The following is a 24,303-nucleotide window of genomic DNA, read 5'->3' on the forward strand; positions in this document are numbered from 1 at the left end:
TATTAAACTCCTTTGTTACTACTTTCAAGACAATGAAAATATTCAGGATTATTGGCTAGTGTGTAAAAGTAGGTATTTTGTGCCTACTGCATGCAGGAGCCTGAGTTGGGGGTTTCTATGAATTCGCTCCTTCTTTTACTCTCACAATTCCGTATGGAAGGTACAAGAATACTAAGAAATGGAATGTGTGCAGGGCCTCCTGTGAGCCAGGGACCACACCATATACTTTTCTTTCAATCTCGTTTAATCTTCAGAACACCCTTATGTAATAGGTACTACTTTTACATACATTTCCTAAACAAAAACAAAGCTAAAATCAAAGCTCAAAGGAGGTTAAGTTCAAAGACTTGGTGTAGGGGAGCAGAATCATAAGAGAGGCTCTGACTCCATGGCCTGGCTTCCACTAGTGCCGAAATGCACAACATCATTACACATCCAATGATTAATGCTTCTCAAGGCCAGCTTCATCCCAGAAGACAAGAGTGATGATAACAGCTGAGGCACTAATCCTGAACTGTGTACTGTTCTGATACCCACTTTGAAGCTTAGTTAACTTGGGAGAGCTAATTAGATGAACAGCCTGCACACACATGTCAGAAGAAATGGGAGGAACTGGGCCTTGGTTTCTGCCAATGCCGATTTTATCATCCTGAACAAATGAGCAGGTACTTTAGAGGCAGCTGAATGAGTTGACTGTCAAAGAGCTGCCACTATCACCATTATTATATGTGCATGTCTGTTCAGTCACTCAGCTGTGTCTGACTCTTTGCAACCCCATGGACTGTAGCCCGCCAGGCTCCTCTCTGCATGGGATTCTCCAGGCAAGAATACTGGAGTGGGTTGCCATTTCCTCCTCCAGGGCATCTTCCCAACTCAGGGCTCAAACTCACGTCTCTTGAGTCTCCTACAATGGCAGGTGGATTCTTTACCATACAACAATTAAATATTCTCTAATATTTAAACAGAGAAGACTATAAATAAGCAGTTGTTAATGGGGGGGGGGGGGTGTGCTTTACCCCACTTAGGAAAATCGTTATTATGAGGCTGCATTCAGCATTATGGATTTCAGGGCAACAGAGATAACATTATTTGAATGGGATACCAATGCCCTACACCCAAAGTGACACTTGTGCCATTTTGTTTTTTCTTTCTTCATCCTCACTCACTCTTCCCAGAGAAAGAAGAAAAAGTTATCAGATTTGGGGGGGCATAAGGGCTAGGTGTCAACTCAGCTCCTCTTTGGACCCACACATTCCTTGCTCTCCATGTCCTAAGACACCCCCATGGCTTATTTTTTTCCTACGACTTATTTAGTTAAGAGCTTGATGGAGAAGAGCATGTTCTATATTGACTCTTCCTCCAAAACACCAATCAGTAACCACCACCACCATGAAAATGTATGGAGCACTTAAGTGCCAGGCACTGCCCTAAGGCACTTCATATGCATTACCCCACAAAGCCAAGAAAACCAAAGCTTAGAAACCACACGTGTCAAGCCTGAGACAGCACGCCTAGAAGGTGGTGGAGCAGGACTCCATCGCTCTTCAGCCTTCAGAGGTAATCCTGGACAGATAGCAGATTGTAGTTGCCTGTAAAATTCTGCAGATCTAAACCTTATCATCTACAGACGGCAAATAACTCTCAAATCTCTCCCAAGTACTTAGCAGATTAACAGCTCCTTTTAAAGAAAAATAATTACCTTCCTCACTGGCTCTCGGCTGGAAGAGGGGACAGACCTCGAGTGGAGAAGAATGCAAATTAAGTGCTTAAGCTGGAATAGCATAACTCGGCTCTGCCTCCTCCTGCTCTCCGATCTGAAGTCGGTGGAACCCTCTCCAATTAACACCACGGAAGTCTGGGACTTCGGGCAGACAGCTCAACCATGAACTGATTAGTATCCAACTCTTGCCAAGGGCTCATTTAAGACATCTGATAGCAGAGTGAGATGGCTTAATATGCAGATTAACCAGCCATTCCTCCAGATTCTCTATAGTTTTAGCCATATACTAAATGGGATAGACACAAGGCAACATTTGTCCTCCGTAGTAACTCAGCTTCTTACAAAAACTCCTTCACACACTTAAGGTTTATGCCCTTGGGTTTTATAGGGAATGGATGTAAGAAACATCTATTTAAACAATCACTAAAGATTTTATAAAGGAACAGTTGAAAGAAAGCACTGCTTGTTATGTTATCCGATGCCCTTAAAGAAAAAGCACGCGATATATTCAGTGCCAAGAAAAAGTTTGTTTCTCTTTTATTTGTTTTCCCTCATCAGAAGAGGACTGTGTAATCACATCTCTTTTTGCCTCAACTCTCCAAAGCTTCAGAGGCAAATTCAGTGCTCAAATGCAATAACTAATTCATCCCAACCATCTTGCCATATCTATTCTTTGATTTTTTTTTTACCCCTTTTGATCTTGATTTTATTTTTGTGCCTCCTGCTTTAAATTGGACTTCATTTTGCAAGCCAACTTATATCTTTTTCCCTTCAAAAGTAGGACATCCATCCTAAGTAAAGAGGCTTTTTCTTACCCTCTAAGAAAAATCATAGTCCTCCCAGGTGCTACAAGCGCTCTTGGACTTGACAGACCCATTCATGTCTTTACCCTAATCTGTCTGGTTAATATAGTGAACATAAGACTCCAATCAGCTTCAACCCGTCACCGATTTAGTGCACCAACCCCAAGCAAATGAGAACAAGAACCACCCAGGTTTCAGGATTTTATGCTCTTGAGCTTCAGGAGTCAAGCTGATTCCCAAAGTCAAAATGTTTCCACGCAGGATGACAATACTTGGGACAGACTCCCCTTAAGATAAAAACACTTGGGACAGACTTGACCCACAGCCATAATTCTGTCCAAGCCACTCTAAACATTTCTTTTGAAATAAAAGAAACAAGCATTAACCACTGCATAGATGCTATTTTGCAAAGAGAGCTGCAGTAACATTTCCCTTTTCACATGCCCTTTTTGCAAAATGACCTTGCTAGTTTCCCATTAAGGGATGGGGTCTCTTTCTCTACTCCCTTGAACTTGGACAAACTCTGTAGTGGCCCTGGCCAATAGGAAACAGTGGAAGAGTGTTGTGCCCGTCCCAGGGATAGCTTTTAGCTGGTCTGGCACTTCCACTTCCTGTGCCTTGGCAGTCAGCCGCCATAAAAGGAGCATGACCGTCCCGAGAAGATAGTGCCATAAAAAGCACCACATGGACAGGGCCTTGATGAGACACCATGCGGGACAGAGATGCCCCAGGATGTGGTGACACATGCATGAGAAAGCCATCTGGAAGGGGATCCCCATTCCGAACTGTCCTAGCTGTCACCATGTGCACCAGAGACGAAGCTTGACCCGCTCCCTAATTCCTGACCCTCAAAATTGTCAGGAAAATGAAAATCAGTGGTTTTCAAATGGGGACTGGGACAGTGTCTTAACTCACACTAACATGAGGATCAAATATTTAATTCATGTAAAGCCTCTGGCCCAGTCCCTGGCATGCAGTAAGTGTTCAACACATGGTAGTGATCATTTTTAATTGGTCTAAGTAGCAAAACCGAGCATTTTGAGTCATACCTGCATAGGGAGCCGGCTTTCTCAAGAGCTCTTTTGTGACAACACTCCAGTCACACAACATAAGATGACCTATATAAACAGAATACTTCCTGTCTTATCGCCACCTCCAACAGGCCCCAAGTCGCATGTGGCAGGGGATCGACATACATATGCATACATGTTGTAAATCTAGAGAACGTCACATAGTATTGAGCCATGCCTGCTCTCTGCCGGGCAGAGAATCCTTCTCGGAGGTCCGGGGGGAGGGTCTACTGGTATACTCGTGACCAACTCGCCTTCTGATAAATATCCAGGGAGCGTCGTGGCATGAGTTGCAGGCACACGGAAGGAGGGAGATTTAAGGGAAGACAAGAATATCGCTTACACTCCTGGCAGGTTTACCCATGTGCCTCTGAATATTCTGAGCTGAACTTACTGTTTTCTTTGCAATTCTTCTTTTCTGATGCACATATTTTAACATATATGTGTGTTGGTGCTGCCTTAGCGCCCCATCTGCCCAATGTTTACCGAGTGTCCATTACTAGGAAAGGTTTGGGCTGGAGGTGGGGGGGTAGGTCAGTCAGGGAAAAGCACACTGACCGCTTTCACAACAGCAGTGCTGGACCCTTAGGAGAATAACTGAACCTTTTCCCACAATTTAGGCTCTTTATTTCCTCCCACTTTCCGGAGAACACAGCCACCAACAAACCCCTCCCAGCTAAAAGAGCCCATTCCCTCTCAGAGCTCCCATCCTCTTCCTGCCAGTCCCTCCATCTTCCCCCAGGGTAGGCTGGGATCAATGCAGGAGGACTTCAAAGAGGCCCTCAAATTGGAGTGCAGGCAGCACTTTCTTTAAAAAAAAAGAAAAAAGAGAGAGAGAGAAAAAGAAAAAAAAACCGGCTGGAGCTGTGATTCTAAGTCAGTGGGGGAGGGGGGCAGGAGTCAGGGACGGGATCTGACAGCAGGGCACAACGCGCTGAGGATCGGGGCTCCGAGACACATTCGGCTCCAGAGATGAAAACTCTCCTTTCGCTGCTGACAACATCTGTTTTATTTTGAAGGTTGCTAAGGAGAGTTCTAGCTGGGCTAACATTGTTCCAGTTCAGTACTTCATAGTGAGTCTCTTTGCGCAGGGTTCAGGCGGCAGGAATAAAAGCTCGCCAGATAAACCCCGCTCCTTTCACTCTGCAGATATCAAAGAATCACTTTGCTACCAGGGATGACTAACACCCCGCCTCGTCTCCCTCTGAATTGGACGGACCCTCTGCTTACTCTCTTATTACTCTTCCTCTCCCTGCCCCCCTCTGTCCCCACTGCCAACTCCCCATCTCTGCCAAATAATGGCTTATTAGGAAGAAACAAGACAGTGAATGTGTCACTAGCCTGGGAGGAGGTTTCAATGCAGAAACAAGAGAGAGCTGAGGAATGAGCTGGGGCTCACAGAGCATTACACAAAGGAGGAAATGATTTCCCAGCCTTTAAAGATCTGTTTTACCTCCTAGTAGAGCAATGGCAAATGCCTTCGTGTGGGCTTAGAATGGTCAGAGGACAGGAGAGAGATCAAGTTCAAAACGGAAGGGGCTGACCCGCAGGCCTGTGTCCATCTTTGCAGTAATGGACGTGGGAAGCAAGGCGCTCCACACTCCACTTGGTTCCATCCTACCTAGGGTCACTTGCAATTAATTACAAGAAGGTAACAAAATCAGGAAAAACACTCAGAAAAATAAGAGATGGCGAGGATGACAGTGGTTAAAAAAAAAAGGGTATGACAATGACCTTCATATGTATGACAAGTAGCAATTGCATGAGTGGCAAGGTGGGCAACAGTTGAGGACCACTCTGCTTCTCCCCCGGGAATAGGACTTGGGGAGAGAACACTCCAGAAGGGGGGGTACAGGAAGGCTCTGTTTCTTTTAATACCTGTTTAATTGCTCTCTGCAAAAAAATAAAAAAAATCATTTTGGGATGCCAGGGCATTCAGTGAAAAAACTGTGTTCCATTAACTGAAGGAATTCTTTTTCTTCCCTGGGCTTTAGAAAAGCAGCAGTTCCTGCCAGAGAATACCTAGGAGTCTAGGGAAAAGAGGGAGAATGGCAGCATGCTCCCTCCAACAAAGATCCATTTCAAAGAGCCAATCAGCAGGACCCCCGACCCTGCAAATCTCTGACCACAAAAGGAAACTGTATCCTCTCAAATGAGGGTATTGAGACAACTGAGGCCACATCATCTAAACATTTCCCTTGACTGCCAGATTCTATTTCAGCCAGTTTTGCTTTCTCTCCTCCCCAGCTTGGGATCTATCCAGGAGAAAGTATGCTTGTGGATATCAAGAATGCCACAATAATGCAAAACACACAGCTCTTTGACTCCTCTCCAGACCCCAGGGGAAGGATTAAGCCAGCGAGGTGGAGAGCCACCCTCCAAAACCACTCACCTAGCCAGGTCACCGTCACGGCAGCCGGGGCCGACACGGCCTCCGCCACCTTGTGCCAGCTTCTGTTGTATCCGGGGGTCCAGAGCGCCACGTGGCAGAAATAGTAGCCAACATTTTCTTTGCTGACATCTCGAACCAGTAGGTGGTAGGAGCGGGCATCCGTGTGACTCAAGGCTACGTGAGGAGAGCCGTGCACCAGGGAGTCACGGTCCAGCCGAGCCAGCACACGGGAGCCGGGCAACGTGCTATCGGGCATGCGGCTGAAGGACCACGTCACCTCAGGTCTGACATCGTCCGTTCGGTCCGTCGTGATGTTGCAAGCCAGGCCCAGGTCCTTGCCTTCAGCCACAGACACATTCCTGGCCACAGCTGCTCGGAGAACTGGAAAACCAAAAACAAGGACATCGAGACAATCTCAGTTACATTTGCCACTTCCACCCCATCCCCTTAGATCACCTCCTTTTTCCTTCTTATGTACGACATTCAAGTTAGGAGACTTTGTACAGTTTTACGTGCTTGAGAAATGTACTGAATAAATGAATGATGTATTTCTTTTTATTTCATTAAAACAGTAACAGCAGCAAACACTTATCTAGATGCTGCTATATGCCAGGCACTCTTCTGAGTGCTTTATAAATGTCATCTTCAAAACAACCCTATGAGGTGGTTCTATTATCATCTCCACTTTACCAATAAGGCAATTGAACCACAGAGAAGTTAAGTAACTTGTCCAATGTCACACAGCTACTATGTGGCAGAGTTAGGATTCAAATTCAGGCTGCCTGCCTCTAGGGACTCTGCTCTTAAGTGTTACACCATCATTACGCACATTATCATTTGAAAACAACTCTGTTGAACATCACAAAACTAAATTTATATTTTCTCCATATGCATGATAGACGGGTGACTTTCAGAGAAAGGATACCTCAGCTCTGGCAGGTACATATTGTCAGTCGGGGCTAGAAGATGGAGGGTAGAAGTGAGGGTAAAACCATCCTCTGGTAAAACGGGGTCAGGGATATAAACAGAAGGACTGGGAAAGGGAAACCAGACAACATGCCTAGCAGGTCAAAGTCTCCCAAATGCAATGTACTTAGAGTATCCTTTATTCCGCTCTACACCCACACCTTCAAGTCAAGGATAAAGGATATTCTAAAACCAAAACACAGTGATTTCTGGACAATGCCACTGCCCTCTCTCATTAGTGTGGATAATTAAAAGTAAACTATATTTAGATGAAGCACTGAAGGATTTGATGTGACAGTCCCCAGGCAGATCTGGTGTCAGCATGCCCCTGTCAAGGCTTTTTACATGGAAACATTTTATTTTATTCAAGGGCTTTTTTTGCAATGAAGTTGAACATCTGTAATCAGAGTAGAAAAACATTCAACACGTGGTAATGCTCTGGGAACAACTGCTTAGATGATGAGGAGTCGACACCTCCCAGGGGATTCAAGTGGAAGCAGAGCACAGGCCTGGTCTTCCAGCCAGAGTCACTCAGCATCAGCTACGGACCTGGGTCAGCTCAGCGACAAACGCTGGCACTTGGTTCAGAAAAGACCCAACCCCACGAACCCATGCGCTTTGAAGTAAATGACTTTCATTATAGATTTTTCCAAAGACTGATGGTATTTCAAACAAGAGTTTCAGGCCAAGTTCAAGCTTCACTTTGATGAAGACAGAAAACAAGGTAGGCATAGTATTAGAAAAAGGAATTTAAAGTCTAATTTCTCATCACCACCCACCTCCTTCCAAATTCTTCCTCCTCCTTCAACCCTTTAAAGGAGCCAAAAACAATATGAGATATCGTTTGAGAGGAGTCAGGAAACTGCTGTTCTGAGCCCAGGCCGCCGTTTGAACCACTCCATGTGCAACCATGGTCAGAGACCCTGGAATACTGCCAGAGTTGCTCTCTGCCAGCCACCACTACAGTAGTTGTAAAAGAAGGCCCAGGAGGGAGCCAGCCGAAGAAAGAAGTGGCCAGTGTGCGACTGCGGACAGCATGCATGGAGGAAATGGATTCTTGCGTTTAGAAATAGTGACATCTCTGTAACAATATAGTTCGCTTTCTAATTTTTTTTCTCTGCAAGTGGCTAAATATCTCGTCACATCACTCAGCACAGTTTTTTACATGTTCTATGGGATTGGAGAGTTCACTACTGGGACAGGATGAAGTATGGTGAAGGGAAAAAGGAATCAGTTCTAGGGACTCATAGAGGGGACTTCAGACAAAGTCTGTGATGGTGTAGGCTTTCTCCTCCTGGATATAACTGACCCTGTAAATTAAGACACCAGGCTCAGCATTAACCAGACCACTCCTAACACAGGGGCGTTTACTGCCACCTACAGGGTACAGCTCCACCATGTAAGTCACTTTGTGCCATTTATCATAAGAATGCAATAAGAATAGTGAAGAAGTTAACTACGGACAACTTCATAGCAGCACTATTTACTATAGCCAAGATGTGGAAGCAACCTGCGTCCATCAACAGATGAACGGTTAAGGAAGATGTGGTATATATATATATACAATGGATTATTGCTACTGCTAAGTCACTTCGGTCGTGTTCGACTCTGTGTGACCCCATCTCTGGGATTCTCCAGGCAAGAACACTGGAGTGGGTTGCCATTTCCTTCTCCAATGCATAAACGTGAAAAGTGAAAGTGAAGTTGCTCAGTCATGTCCGACTCTTCGCAACCCCATGGACTGCAGCCTACCAGGCTCCTCTGTCCATGGGATTTTCCAGGCAAGAGTACTAGAGTGGGATGACAATGGATTATTACTCAGTCATAAAAAGGAATGAAAGTTAGCCATGTGCAACAGTATGGATGGACCTGTAGGGGATTACACTTAGTGAAGTAAGTCAGACAGAGAAAGACAAATATATGTTTTTACTTATGGATGGAATCTAAAAAATAAAACAAACAATATAACAAAAACAAACAAACAAAAAGGCTCACAGATGCAGAGAACAAACTAGTGGTTACCAGTGGGGAGAGGGGGAGGTGGTGGGGCAAGATAGAGGAAAGGGGGACTTCCCTGGTGGCCCAGGGGTTAAGAATCTGCCTAGTAATTCAGGGGACTTGGGTTCAATCCCTGATCGAGGAACTAAAACTCCACAACCAAGACACAGAGCAACTAAGCCTGCATGCTGCATACTGAGCCTGCACATCACAAGGAAAGATCCTACATGACATATTGAAGATCCTGCATGTTGCAACAAGATCCAACACAGCCAAATAAATAATACAAATTAGTAAATACTTTTTTTAAAAAAAGATAGAGGCAGGGAGTCAAGAGGCAAGAAGTACTAACTACTAAGTAGAAAGTAAGTAAGATTCAAGGATGTAATGCCCAGCACAGAAAATAGAGACAATATTTTAAAATAACTTTAATGGAGTAAATGGGGCTTCCCTGGTGGCTCAGATGGTAAAGAATCTGCCTGCAATGCAGACCTGGGTTCAGTCCCTGGGTCAGGAAGATCCCCTGGAGAAGGGCCGGGCAGCCCATTCCAATATTCTTGCCTTGAGAATTCCATGGACAGAGGAGCTGATGAGCTACAGTCCGTGGGGTGGGACATGCCTGAGTGACTAACATTTTCACTTTGAATGGAGTAAAATCTATAAAACTATTGAACCTCAATGTTGTGAAACTAATCAGTTCAGTTCAGTTACTCAGTCGTGTCCAAGTCTTGCAACCCCATGGACTGCAGCACGCCAGGCTTCCCTGTCCATCACCATCTCCTGGAGCTTGCTCAAACTCATGTCCATTGAGTTGGTGATGCCATCCAACCATTTCATCCTCTGTCATCCTCTTCTCCTCCTGCCTTCAATCTTTCACAGCATCAGGGGGCTAAAGTATTGGAGCTTCAGCACCAGTCCTTCCAAAAAATATTCAGGACTAATTTCCTTTAGGATGGACTGGTTGGATCTCCTTGCAGTCTAAGGGACTCTCAAGAGTCTTCTCCAACACCATTAATATGATATTGTAAATCAAATAAACTCCAATTAAAAAAAAAAAAGCTAGTTAGGGAGAATGCAAGTATTTAAAATGAGAGAGAGACCATCACTCTAGTGCGGTGGGTCTTAATCCGGGATCCACAAAGAGAATTTAAGGCATCTGTGACATGGATGTCAAAACAAATTGTCTTTCTTTTACTAACCTCTACCTGAAAGACGGCCTCTCTTCTCATTATGAAACTAAGCAACAAACCAGTGTAGTATTATCTGTCCCTAGGATCTTGCTCCCAATAGAAATCACAGATATTTTCACATTAGATTTCAATTGTTGCAGATATCTTAAAATATTATTTATATTCATCACTTATCAGAAATTATAGTAGCTGTTAGGTCTGCCACTCTATCTTATTACTTAACACATTAATAAAACACTGGGCTTCCCAGGTGGTTCAATGGTAAAAGAATCCAATGCAGGAGATGCAGTTTGATCTCTGGGTCAAGAAAATCCCCAGGAGTAGGAAATGGCAACCCACTCCAGTATTCCTGCCTGGAAAATTCCGTGGACAGAGAAGGGCTACAGCCCATGGGACCGCAAAAAGTTGGATACAACTGAGCGACCGTGCACACACATAGGCAATAAAACACTATATTGTTATACAACAAATTTATCTTAAATATTTTGATAACTATTTTAACTGTTATTGTTTTCCTATGTCATCCTCTTTATGTATTTTATTAATTAAAATATATTAACTCTGAGAAAGGGCTTGGGAACTTCAAAGGACTGTCAAAGACACCCATGCACAAAAGGCTATGAATCCTTAGGCTTGAGTAACAGCCAGATACTACTGCCTGCCTAATAGGCTCAGAGTGTTCAAGTCTTAAAACTACACTCTGGGTTTTGTGGCTTGTTTGAAATTTTTTAAAAAAACACAAAAACTTTACAATTGAAATTCTTGCATTTGCTAAATCTGAAACTCTTAACCCTTTCGCCTATTAAAACAGTCGTTTGATTGCAAGATGAACATCCAAGGTTTCTTGTGTCAGATTCCTGACAGATCATTTCTGAAAAGGCAGGTGACCTGAATCCATCTGGAAAGTGATTTCGGCAGCCAGGAGAGTCAAGATTGAGTGCAGCTTGTGGCCCCTCTTATCGGTGAGAACACCTCCGACCTGCCTGACTGCCACAGTCAAGAACACTGGTCCTGCTTTCACCGAATTCAGCTCTTGTACTGCGGTGCAAATGCAGAGGCAAGTGCTCAGGACAACACAGCCTGCAGAGGAAAAACACTTCCCCATGTGTATTGTTGCCTGCTTTCCTTCCCATCTGAGCAACAGAGCGGCCACGCTCTCTCCTTTACAGTCAGGAAACGAGTCCAGCCAAGGTCTTCCCAGTTTACAAAACAGGAGACAGCAGCAACAGCACCAAAGTACTCTGTGATCTGGCAATGTCAGACTCCCAGCAAACCAAGTCATCCAACCACCCGCAGCAGTGACATCCCCCTGAGGAGGTCTCTTTACACCTTTCCTCTGCTGAGCCAGAAGCTCTGTGAGGCTTGGGCACGATCTTCAAGCATCTCTGACCCCAGAGCCCAGGACAGAACTCAGCACACAGTAGGTTCTCTACTCATGTCTGCTGGACACTGGAGGCAAAAATGGCCTGTTTTTCTTGTTTTTCATTTATTTTTATGGGTTTTTGGAAATGCATTTTGCATTTCTTTAATTACTTCTCTAGTATGAGTAAGAAGGGTTTTGGTTATTGTTTTTTAAAAAGATGGTTCACAGATAAAAACAACTTGCATACAGACCCCAGAGTTGGATGTTTCCGGGGTTTGTGTCCCCAAGGAGATAAGAGGCCCAGCCCTAGGGGATCCCTCACCTACAAAGGGATGTCACATCAGAGGGGACCTGAAAGGCAGGACTAGAGGACCCAAGTCGGACAGAGGTTTGGGGATAAGCCAAACACACCCCCAGCAGCTGTAGGGAAGGGCAGATCCAGAAACTGGGAAACACCAAAGAAATTAAGCCATGGGAGCAAGGTGGGGACAGCCCCACCCCAAAGCCCCTCTGGACACCAGGCTGGACCTTGTCCTGGCACTCAAAAGGACTTAATCTTTCAGTCACAAAATTCTCTTAGTGTCTTATGTAACCTGCAGCTTCCCATGGGTATGAATCCAGAGAAAAAGCAGCTGCAGAGCAGAACGCGGCATTTAGCGCAAAACAAATGCATCCTTTCCAAACCATCAACACCACCCTATACCCTCACCCACCAACAGAAGGTCTCCCAGGAGGAGGGGAATCTTGTCAGAGAGGAATAAGGCTCTGGCCTAGTTCTTTACCCAGCTTCCCTGATGGCTCAGCGGAAAAGATTCAGTCTGCAACGCAGGAGACCCAGGTTAGATGCCTGGGTTGGAAAGATCCCCTGGAGAAGGAAACGGCAGCTCACTCCAGTATTCTTGCCTGGAAAATTCCATGGACAGAGGAGCATGGTGGGCTACAGTCCATGGGGTCGCAAAGAGTCGGACATGACTGAGTGATTAAACAACAGCAGCAAATGGTCTAAAACATGCAATTTTCAGAAGCTCACCTGTTGGCTGGATCACCACAGTGGCCACATCCACGGCTTTTTCTTGAATTTCTTGCCAGTTTCCCTGCTCTCCGATCCACTCGCTGACGATGCACCTGTAGGAGCCCTGGTCGGAGGACAGGGCCCGGGACACGGCCAGGCGGTACCCGTCGCTCCCCACAGTGTCCAGGCGTACGTCCCCGCCGCGGTAGCGCTGCTCATAGCCCGGGCCGGGTCGGAACCTGCCCTCGTGGGTCAGGGAGAGGATGCTCCGCCGGGCGGGGCCGCGCCGCACCTCCCACTGCAGCGCCAGGTGCGTGTGCAGCGGCGACGAGCTGGAGGCCGAGCACCACAGCTCGAAGGGCTCGCCCTCGCGCAGGCTGGGGCCCGGGGCGGGCTGAGGGCTGGCGGCCACACGCAGGGCGTCGGGCAGCACTGCGGGGAGAAGGCGGAGCGGTCAGAACACTGCTGCCCCAAGCGCTGGGCAAATGCCTGCCAACCTCCAGGTCTCCTCCCCTCCCCCGTTCTAATGCCCAGATGGGCCCACCTGCCCATTTCACTACATCTCTCATCTCAGCTGACATTCTGACTCGACAAACGAGCTAGCACTAAGACGACCCCCTGCTAGAACTGGGTGGTGCTAACTCCCTTTGGGAGGCTGGGCCTTGGGCTACACTTCTGTCACCCTTAGGCAAGTCACTTAAACCCCTCTGTGCCTCAGTTTCCTCACTCCTAAAATGGGATGCCAACTAGACCCAACTCAGGAAGCTGACTGAGAATTCAACTAGTTATAAGGGAAGGTTCCCGGGACAGGGCTTGGTACTCACTGATAACCAGCCATGACTGTCCAACATATCTTTGCTGGGACACAGGCTGGAGTAGGGAGCCTGGGGGATCTTCTAGGAGTTAAAGCAGTGTAATCCACAGAGCACTAAAGCGTGGGAGAATTTCCTGCACCTCCAGGTCTAGGCAATGCCTAAGAATAACTAGATCGAGAAGAGGGTATCTGCAGGGTAGGAACCCATAAAGGAAAACTGAAGCCTCAGCTATTTAATTATTAGGACCCATTGGGAAAAGGCCGGGCTTCTCTATAGTCTAGAAAAAGGGGGCAGGAGATCGTGCAAGTGTTGGTGAGAGCTACTGAGGAAGGGAAGCCACACTTGATATAGCAGTGAGGCCCCTCCCAAAGAGCCTACAGGGACTACCACCTCTCAGATCTGCCTAAGGGCTGGCTGAGAGAATCCCCAAACTCCACTGTCCACCATCTCCTTGGGTGTTCCTGCCATTCCACACTAGGAAATGAATTCAATGTCCTTGAAAAAGGACTACTTTAAATAACAGGAAAAACTGCTACATCTTTAGAAGGACATATCCGAAAGTCCTATCTCTATTGCAAATGAATATAATGACTTTCTAGTATATACATCAGTCTGTGAGTCCAGCTAACATGACTCCGTTCCCAAGACCAGTTATCTCTGAGGCCATGGATATAGTTTAAGACCTGTGAAGCTGAAGGCCAGAGAGACCCTAGATCACGCATGGCAGCCACCAGAGGCTCCTTCTGGGCAGCCAGCCAGGCTCGTTCATGGCCATCCATCTGCTTTCCTGACCCTGAGGAAAGTCTCTCCTTGCTTCTCCTTCCCAAGACTGGAGAAGAAACAGAAAGATACTGGGGCAGGGGGCAGGAGGTTCCTCCTGCAGCCTCCAACTCCTTAAGATGAGCATCACACATGGAGACAAGTGTGTATCTGATCTAACGGACGTGTAGCATGTGTGTGATGACGATGGAAGCAATGGATTACTCAACTCCAATGCAAGAATGCCTTATGAGACTTTGTTCTAAAAAGACATATTTGATTTTTGTATAGGAATGAGAAGAGGTAATGGAAGAGGTAGATTTGACATTTTAATGCTTGCATAATGGAAGTGACTGTTTTTATCCCCTCATGAGTCTAGTCAGGGAACAGAATCTGGAATATGGTAGGAGTCAAGAAATCATTATAGAAGGAATGAATGCCTGAATCAACCCCTTCTTTTTATATCATCATGGACATTTTCTGCTTTCTTGATCATTTAATACACTACTACCCTGACATAATTCTTTTTGGAACAAGGCAGGATACAAATAAAAACATAATTAAGTAATAATGATAACAACACTAATGTTTCTATTTTGCTAGCCTCAAATTAAAATTGCTTGTTCTTGCTCATTTACCAATTAGCTGTGTGATTTTAGGCAAGTAATTAACCTATGCTTTTCCATCTCCTTGTGTGTAAACTGGGGAAATACACTGCTGTCTCTTCTTCATTGGACTGAGAACTGAATGGGTGAGTAAATCAAATAGAACTTGGAAAATGAAAAAACAAACAAACCCAAACATTCCAGCTATGTTAGGTGTGATTACTTGCATAGCCAGGCCCACCAGCTTGCAGTGACCACATCATTCTTTCTCTACATATGACCCATACGACTTCTAGAAAACACGGGTACTTAAATCATGAAGGGCACAGAGAAAGACATGAGCTTCAAAGTATCTCTTATTCCCATAAACATGAACAGTGTCCACGTGACCACCACCCTCTCATCTCTAACTTGCTTGAGGGCTTACTGTGGCACTGCTGAGGCTTTACAGGTGCTAATTCACCTTGGGGGTTTTCCTGGTGGCTCAGTAGTAAAGGCCCTGCCTGACAATGCAGGAGACGTGGGTTTGACCCCTGGGTCAGGGAGATCCCCTGAAAAAGGAAATGGTAACGCACTCTACTATTTTTGCCTGGGAAATCCCATAGACAGAGGAGCTTGGTGGGCTACAGTCCATGGGGTCGCAAAAGAGTCGGACAAGACTCAGTGGCTAAATAACAATGGTTCATTTTGACCTTTCTGGGAGGCACTGTTTTCCAGAGGAGGAAGCTGAGTCATGGGACATACAAACGGCCAGAGAGGTGACAAACGGGAGAGCCAGCCATGGAACTAAGCGCAGGCAACCTGGCTCAGAGCTGGACTCTCCACCACACACCATGCTGCCTCCGACTCACCAGCCACGAGACCGTTCACATTCCCCATGCAATCAAGAGAGGGACCTCAGAGGCGCCCTGGCCCATTCTCTGCCTTTCATCAGGTAAGATACTATTACTCCCTTGGACAGAGGAGGGAGCAGAGGGGCATAGTCACTCACGGCTGGGTGGCAGAGGGAAGAATGGTCCCCTGGCACAGCAATCCCCCTCCTCCCATGAGGATGTACCTTTAACCTGCACTGTATCCTCATAGTTGCCTTGCACGGTGGCGTCCGTGCTGGGGGTGGAACACTTGTAGTGGCCCTGGTCGGAGTGCTGGACATTCTTTATGTGCAGCTCCACCGCGTCGTTGGCCGTCCGCCGAAGCAGGATGTCGCCTCTCTGCAGGCGCTCGCGGTACTGTGGGGCTGGGAAGCCCGCTTCCCAGGTGCTGGCAAGCTCCACGAAGCTGCTGCCCGAGGCCGAGAAGCTCCAGTCAAAGTTCTGCTCGCTGGGGCCATCGTAGTCACTGACGTTGCAGGGGATGACCAGCTCGGTGCCCACTACCCGTACCAGGCTGCCCGCAGGGACCCTCACCACGCGCCCTCGGCAAAGAGCTGCAACGACAAGAAGTGAGAGAGGAGGGCTTAAATCCAGTAAGCTCTTCCCGGAATAAGTGTGGCAAGCCTGTGCGTGCTTCAGCTCCCAGGCACATGATGGAAAACATGACACTGACCAGCATGCTGCCAGTGTCTGTGCAGAAGGAGGTTCGGCCCAGCCCAAGGACCTCGAGCCCAGAATAGCCCCCTGCAGTGAGCACCTCTCATGCACCAGTCTCCTAGGACCAACAGGGAGGAAGCTAAGTACTCAAAGTGGGCTAACTATAAATTTGAAGCGCTTTCTCCCTCCCGTTACTATTTAACCTACTGTGATCACTCAACGTGATGTGGAAATATTTTAGGTTTTGTGTGAAAGAAAAGGACACAGCTAATCAAGTATTTACATTTCTGCCCACCCTATATCAACCCTCTTCCCTAGAGACCATTTCCCCGGACTCCTGAGACCTGATTTACAATGATGGATGCCAGTTTCTTAAATCCTGAAGCAGCCTGCTGATAAAATGATTTAACTCTGGTTATCTGACATTGCCTATAAATTAATTTTAAAATATGACGACTCTACCAAGTATTAATTTTCTATTTTCTGGCTCATTTCCTTCTCTCTACTCTTTACCCAGATCCAAATGCAGAATGAGGCTAGGGAAGCACAAAGTGAGACAGCGCCTGCTCCGGCCTGTTGCTGGGCATTGGTAGGAACGCAGCAGCTTACTGGGGACGGGCCGGGTGGACAAAGCCAAGAGTTCACTGGCATTTCCAGCCCCAAGAGCACAGACCTCAGGCCTCTGGGCAGGTCCCTGGGGCCTGTCATGGTACCCTTTAAGACAGCTTCTTTGTGACGAACTTTGGCACATTCTTCGTAGTGAGTTTACTACCTGTGTAAGCATTTCAATTTGGACCAAAAGAACTTGCATGGCTCTTTCCTGAGGTTCTATGAATTTGTCCGGCATTAAGATATACAGGAGAAAGGATGGGCTCTGAAATCAAGGTGTGTGTGTGTGTGTGTGCTAGTCTCTCAGTTGTGTCCGACTCTTTGTGACCCCATGGACTGTAGCCCACCAGTTTCTTCTGTCCATGCAATTCTCCAGGCAAGAATATGGAATGGATTGCCATTCCCTCCTCCAGGGGACCTTCCCAACCCAAGGATCGAACCCAGGTCTCCTGCATTACAGGCAGATCTTTACTGTCTGAGCCACCACGGAAGCCCTGAAATCAAGGGGACCTAGATTGAAATTTGAGAGACTTCTTTTAGCTTTGGCTTCCTCAACAATAAAATGAGGCAAGGAGGAGTCATTGAGCTGATGAAATAAAACGTCTAGCTGAGACTCCATCATGTAAGAAGAGCTCAACCAAAGGGATCTTCTGTTATTTATTTTCAATGTTGTGTTTTTGTCATTTGTTCTGGATGGAATTGTGTCTCCCTACCACCACCTCCCCACTCATATGCTGAAGTCCAGGCCCTCGGCACCTCAGAATATGACCTTATTTGGGAATAGGTTGTTGCAGTTGTAATTAGCTAAACCGTGATGAGGTCACACAGAGAAGGGTGGGCCCCTGATCCAGTGACCAGTATCCTTATAAGTGGGGGGGCGGGGATTTGAACATAGATATGCACTCAGGGAGAGTGCCAGGTGAAGCTCAAGGAAGAGGTTTGTCTACGATCCAAGGAATGCCCGGTACCCCAGTCTCAGGGACAGACACCGAGGCTGAAACCAGGTTCAAGTCCTCCTGGCTCATTTCTGCTAAAGCTTCTCAGAAAGGCATTTTTACCTCCTTTGGGATCAGGGATGCTTTACTCTGAAGCAGCACATAGGCAGCCCTCTTGACCAGGCGAGAAAGCCGTCTATGGCAAAAGAGACTCAGGCCAACACCAGGAGAGGCGCAAGGAATGCGTCCTCCTGACAGATGGCCTTACTTGAGCCACTAGATTTGGGCACACCCTCTATCTACATCATTCCACACTCTTGCCCGTGTACACACATGTGCACGTCTTCCCCAGACATTTCAATTCCTTACAATTCCACTCACATTTATGGTCCTTAAGCTAATATCTGTCACTGGCAACTCAGGGCATTGAAATAAAATATACCTACCAAGCAGTGAAGTCATCATCACCACAGTTCACAAAAGAAACAGGCGGTCTTTTTTACATTTAATTTCAGAGATGACCAGATAATCCCAAATCTCGCAGAGAGGCCCTTCAGAAGGAAGGTTACAGTGGAGACCTGTAAGAAGGGTCACAACCTAATGCTTTTTCCCTCGTGCCCACTGTCCTCTTCTATGAAGTGGACACATGACCCCTTAGGGCTTTGTAAGGCTTAAATGAGCCACAGAGCCCCTATGACTGCATGAAATTCGGTAAAGCTCTGCTTTGCAGGCGGCATCTATAATAAACCTGATCACATTCATTCACTCTGCTTCCCTGGCAGGTTTACAAAGGAATTTCCTAACATGTCAATCTTTGCAATTCCTAGTCCTTGTCAGGAGGCTGACCAGGTTAATAACCAGCTCAACAGGGCCCTTTGGCATGAGGCTATATTCCTTGTAAAGTCTGTCTTTATTCTTAGTGAGCAGAGCTTGGGGGACAGCTGGTTCATCTCAGCTCTCCAGTCCTGCTTCCACACACAGCCGCCCAAATCATCTTTTAAGGTATAAATCATATGTCAGCTCACTGCTCAGAAATCCTTCATGGCTCCTCATCACCTGCAGGATTCACTCTATCTTCCAGGTCCCCTACTGTGATCTCCCTGGTTCAAGCCACCTTCCCTCTCACCTGAATTATTGCAACAGTCTCCCAACTGGCTGCCCACCTGCCCTCCACTCTCAACATGGCCAAGCCATCTTTTAACAACTCAAGTTGTCTGACATCTTTACTCTGTTCAAAGCTTCAGATAAAAGGCAAGTCCTCAAAGAGGCCATTAAGACCTCACAGGACCCGGCCCTCTTTGCTTCTCCACCCGCCTGCTCCTCCTCCTATTGTGCTCTAGCCGTCTTTACCTCCTAAGGCTCTAGAGCAAACAGAACTACTCCAATCTCAGGGTTTCTGCACATTGCTAAGTCCAGAACATTCTCGGATGCTCATGATGCTCACCATGCTCCATCATCAGCTCCACGTTTCATTACAATGTCACCTTCCCTTTCCTGACCATCTTAGAATTGCACATACCCATCCTTATTCTTGTCGTATTTTCTTGTCACTTATCAATAATACTCTTTATGTGTATCCATATATTTTTACTATTATTTATTATCCAACTCCTCCCACTAGAATGTAAGGACTATATGAGCTGTGATTTTTAATCTGTTTCCTTTGCTCCTAAATGCCAGTGCCTAGAACTGGACCTGGTACATAGTATATGTTCAGTAAATATTTGCTAAATGAGTGGATGAATAAAAATACACAAGATCCTTCAAAGTCTGCCCCATGGCTACCATTCCAGCTTCATCAGCTATCATTCTCCCAGCCCTTAGTGCTTAGATGCCAACAAAACAAATGACCCTTCGTTTTCTGGAAATGCCATGCTTCCCTTGTGTGCCACAGACTCTACTTCTGGGCCTCATTTATCTGGAATTGCCATCCCAACAACCTCCCAGCCTCCTGCAAGAAGCAGCTCCATCCCCATCTCCTGCGTGAAGCCTTCCTCATCTCCCCAGGGGTCACTCAGGCACTCCTGCCTCCACATTCCAACTCAACCTGCAGAAGTACCTTCCATACTGGCTATGTTACAGTGCCACTGGGAAAAAAAGCCAAGCAGATATGAACAGATGCTTGACAGATCAAATTCTAATCTAAAAAAGATAGAAATCTGAGTAGTGGCATACATGAAGATCTGGGATGTCCTCTCATCTGTGCAAAGCAAGATTTTGAAGTTGGGAGAACAGAATTTCAACTTGCTAATAGCAAGCTGGTATTTAGCACATATTTCCTTTAATACTGTTAGATAACAGTTAATAATATTTAAAAAGAAATACAACTTGTGAAACATAGAGCATATGGCTCTTTCAGAATCAAAAAGAATATCTGCAAAGCCACACATTGCCAACGTTAGTTGAAACCTTTTGTAACAGCTGATAACTAAGGGAAAAAGAACAAAATTCTCCTCTGGTTTTCCAAATTCTACCAAATTTCACATGAAGAGTCCCAAACACTCTGGCACCTGAACTGTATTAGTTTCACATTCAATAAAAATACTTCACTAATAAATAATTTAAAATTGTAGTTTCATTTGTTTTCAGAGGTCAATATAAGAAACCTTCACATGAAATACATTTCTTTATTAGCCTTAAAAGGACTATTGAGGGCACGACTGTGTTGTTCAGTGACAGAAGAAAACATATGATAAGTCTCTTAAAATTTAGTACCTGAACTCCTGTTGATGGCCCACTGTGTGTTCTTTCCCCAGAAAATAAGAACTACATAGGCATCTCTCACCACTCAGCCCAAAAACCACAGCCCAAGTACCTCTGATACTCAACACAAAATTAGGGCACCTTAATAGCACATTTTGTGCAGTATATTAAGGCTCTGATGCTAAGGCTCTTCCTCATAATCCCAATTACTAAATATACCAGTACCACATCACAATGCCCTGACTTAGATCAGACCTTCTTACATAGATATCAGAACCCTGCACTGCTTCCTAATTCCTGTTTTTAAAATTTCTGCCTAAACCTCCCAGCAAACACACACACACACACACACACCTGAATACAACTGTGACTACTAACTTCATCATCTCTCTTTTCTCTATTCCAACTTCCAAGTCTTGTTTTCCCCATCATACATAAAATTCGTATGTCCTTTTGTACTTTGGGCTTCCCTGATGACTCAGAGGGTAAAGAATCTGTCTACAATGGTGGAGACCTGGGTTTGATCCCTAGGTCTGGAAGATCCTCTGGAGGAGGAAATGGCAACCCACTCCAGTATTCTTGTTTGGATTATTCCCTGGACAGAGGAGCCTGGGGAGCTATATAGTCCATGGGGTCCCAAAGAGTCAGACACGAATGAGTAACTAACACTTTCACTTTTGTACCTTAGCTTCAAGGAAATCTAGTACTAAATATGATAGTGAAATATGGAAACCATCCACAACTTTCTAATAATTATCTCTTTCCTCTATCTCTATAGCTTCTTTTGCGTCTCCTGCACTAGAAGGCAGATTCTTTACCACTGCACCACCTGGGAAGCTGGGGAAACAAAAATTGAAGTTCTGAGTTCACAAAGGAAGGTGGACACCCCAGAATGAATTACAGCCCTGGAAAGTTTAATGCCTTTGGAGTAAGAGCAAAGCTGAAGAAAAAACCTGGTCTATGAATACTGAAATCTCATCTCAAAACATCTCAATTCCTCATTGGATGACAGTGAGTTTCTCTTACTCTTTAGCCTACTAGGGAAAAAAAAAGTACATCTTGTGAAGAAGATGGCATCATACAGAACCTCTACAATTTTTCAATATTTAATCAAAACCTACCAGACACCCCATATGACAGCACCAAATGACAAAAATAAAAGACAACAAAACAGACAACAGAAACAGATGCACAGGGATCCAGATATTGGTGTTATCAGACATGGGCGTTAAAATAACTACAGTTAATTTACTAAAGAAATAGACAACAGGATTCCACTTAACTTAATCTATTAAAATAGATTAAAATCGAGAACAAGAAAAAAAAAGAATCTAGAATTAAGAGCTCAGGGGGAGGAGCCAAGATGGTGGAGGAATAGGACAGGGAGACCACTTTCTCCCCTACAAATTCATCGAAAGAACATTTGAATGCTGAGCAAACTCCACAAAACAACTTCTGATCACTAGCAGAGGACATCAGGCACCCAGAAAAGCAGCCCATTGTCTTCGAAAGGAGGTAGGACAGAATATAGAGGATAAAGGGAGAGACAAAAGAGCTAGGGATGGAGACCCGTCCCAGGAAGGGAGTCATAATAGAGAAGTTTCCAAACACCGGGAAACCCTCTCATGGGTGGGTCTGGGGGAAGTTTTCGAATCTCGGAGAGCAACCTAACTGGGAGGAAAAATAAATAAAACCCACAGATTACATGCCTAAAAGCAACTCCCAGCAGAAAAGTACCCCAGGCGCCCGCATCTGCCACCAGCAAGCGGGGCGGAAGGGAGAGGAGCGGGTGGCATTGCTTAGGGTAAGGACTGGGCCGGAATGCCCTGAGGGCAATCGGAGGGAGCTAACGTGAGATAGCAGCTTAAACTGGGGGATAGCAAGAGAGAGAGAGGAAATTAACCTGCCCGAACACACTTCCGACCGTTCGCAGAACAAAGGGACCGAGCAATTCCAGAGAAGAGCTAACCGGCTGCGGACCAGCCCATCCCCGCCGGAGGCAGGAGGCAGGAGGGAGGGAAAAGGGGCAAACTCAGTCCCAGAGACTGCACCCACTACCAAACTGCAAACCAGCTCCCAGTTTCTAACCAAAGACTTCCTGAGATTCTGGATGGTCGACATCGCCGGAAGGGTCGCGGCTAGAGGCCAGCTCCCAAGAATAGACACAAGCTGCACGCATCTGACTGGCGTGTGTGGAAACTGAGGCTGGGGCTGCGGAGGGGAGAAGATGCACCGCACCCGGGGAAAGTGCACCCGTCAAGCTCCTGGCTGCCCGAGCTGCTCGGCCGGGGAAGGCACAAAACGCAGGCCCAACCGAGTCCACGCTTTTGTGGAGTACCCGAAAACTGGAACCGCACGCCACGCAGGGCCTGCTCCATATAGAGCAGCCGGGAGCCTGGGCAGTGTAGACGGGGAAAGCACACACACCCGTGAGTGGGGGGCAAACCCAGTGTGGCCGGAACACTGCGAGTGCGCCCCACACAGGCCAGTGACACTTGTCTGCAGCGCCCTCCCTCCCCACAACAGGACTGAACCAGCGAACCTGAACAAGGGACCACCTCCGCCCGCCTGTGTCAGGGCGGAAATGAGACACTGAAGAGACCTGCAAACAGAAGCCAAATAAACAAAGGGAACCGCTTCAGAAGGGACCGGTGCAACAGATTAAAATCCCTGTAGGTAACACCGACTACACCGGAAGGGGCCTATAGATATTGAGAAGTGTAAGCTGGAACGAGGAGCGATCTGAAACTGAGCCGAACCCACACTGACCGCAACAGCTCCAGAGAAATTCCCAGATATATTTTTACCCTTTTTTAAAAATTAAAATGATTCTTTTTTCTTTTCTTTTTTTTTTTTATTATTTTTTCTCTTTTATTTTCTTTTAAAATTCCCTGCTACTCCATTACTCCTTAACTTTCATTTTCATAGATTTTTACGATTTTTTTAATTAGAAAAAAATTTTTTTCTTGTTTTTTTTTCTCTTACTTTCTTTTAAAGTCCTCTATTACTCCTCTATTACTCCTTAATTTTCATTTTCACTTCACTGTAACTTGCGCAAAAAAAAAAAAGGAGAAGCCATATTTTTAAACTGAACTTCATATATATTTCTAAAATTTTTTGTGTTTTTGTTTTTAATATTGTATTTTTAAGAGTCTTACCTCTACTCTAGATTTTTAATCTTTGTTCTTCAGTATTTGATATCAATTTTGGACATTTAAGAATCCAATATTCAGTACCCATTTTTACTCAGGAGTGTGTTGATCACTCTCTCCCACTTTTGATTCTCCGTTTTCTCCCTCAGAACACCTCTATTTCCTCCCTCCCCCTTCTCTTCCCAATCCAATTCTGTGAATCTCTGTGGGTATCTGGGCTACGGAGAACACTTTGGGAACAGAGAACTGCGTAGATCTGTCTCTCTCCTCTTGAGTCCCCCTTTTTCTCCTCCTGCTCACCTATATATATTTCCCTCCTCCCTCGCCTCTTCTTCATGTAACTCTGTGAACCTCTCTGGGGGTCCCTCATAGTGGAGAATCTTTTCACCATTAACCTAGAAGTTTTATTACCAGTGCTGTATAGTTGGAGAAGTCTTGAGACTACTGGAAGAATAAAACTGAAATCCAGAGGCAGGAGCCTTAAGCCCCAAACCTGAGAACACCAGAAAACTCCTGACTACAGGGAACATTAAGTAATAAGACACCATCCAGAAGCCTCCATACCTACACTGAAGAATTAAGAGCTCAATAAATGGGTTTGATATCAGAGTAGATGCAGAGAAAAGAAGTCAGTATAAGATATCCAATCCTGGAGAAGGAGATGGCGACCTAATCCAGAATT

At 45.8% G+C, this 24,303-nt stretch overlaps 1 protein-coding gene across 1 annotated transcript in view; it reads right to left on the reverse strand.

Moving 5' to 3' along the window:
- The window catches only part of PTGFRN (prostaglandin F2 receptor inhibitor), an 83,555-nt gene that overhangs the window by 31,425 nt on the left and 27,827 nt on the right, over positions 1-24,303 (reverse strand). The window contains exons 2-4 of the mRNA XM_065906208.1: positions 15,751-16,119; positions 12,533-12,946; positions 5,986-6,366 (exon numbers count right to left, since the gene is read on the reverse strand). Of these exons, the coding sequence (XP_065762280.1) occupies positions 5,986-6,366; positions 12,533-12,946; positions 15,751-16,119 (1,164 nt within the window). The remainder of the gene's footprint in view (positions 1-5,985; positions 6,367-12,532; positions 12,947-15,750; positions 16,120-24,303) is intronic.

Source organism: Muntiacus reevesi, chromosome 1 (genome assembly GCF_963930625.1).
Source record: "Muntiacus reevesi chromosome 1, mMunRee1.1, whole genome shotgun sequence".
NCBI classification, from domain to species: domain Eukaryota; kingdom Metazoa; phylum Chordata; class Mammalia; order Artiodactyla; family Cervidae; genus Muntiacus; species Muntiacus reevesi.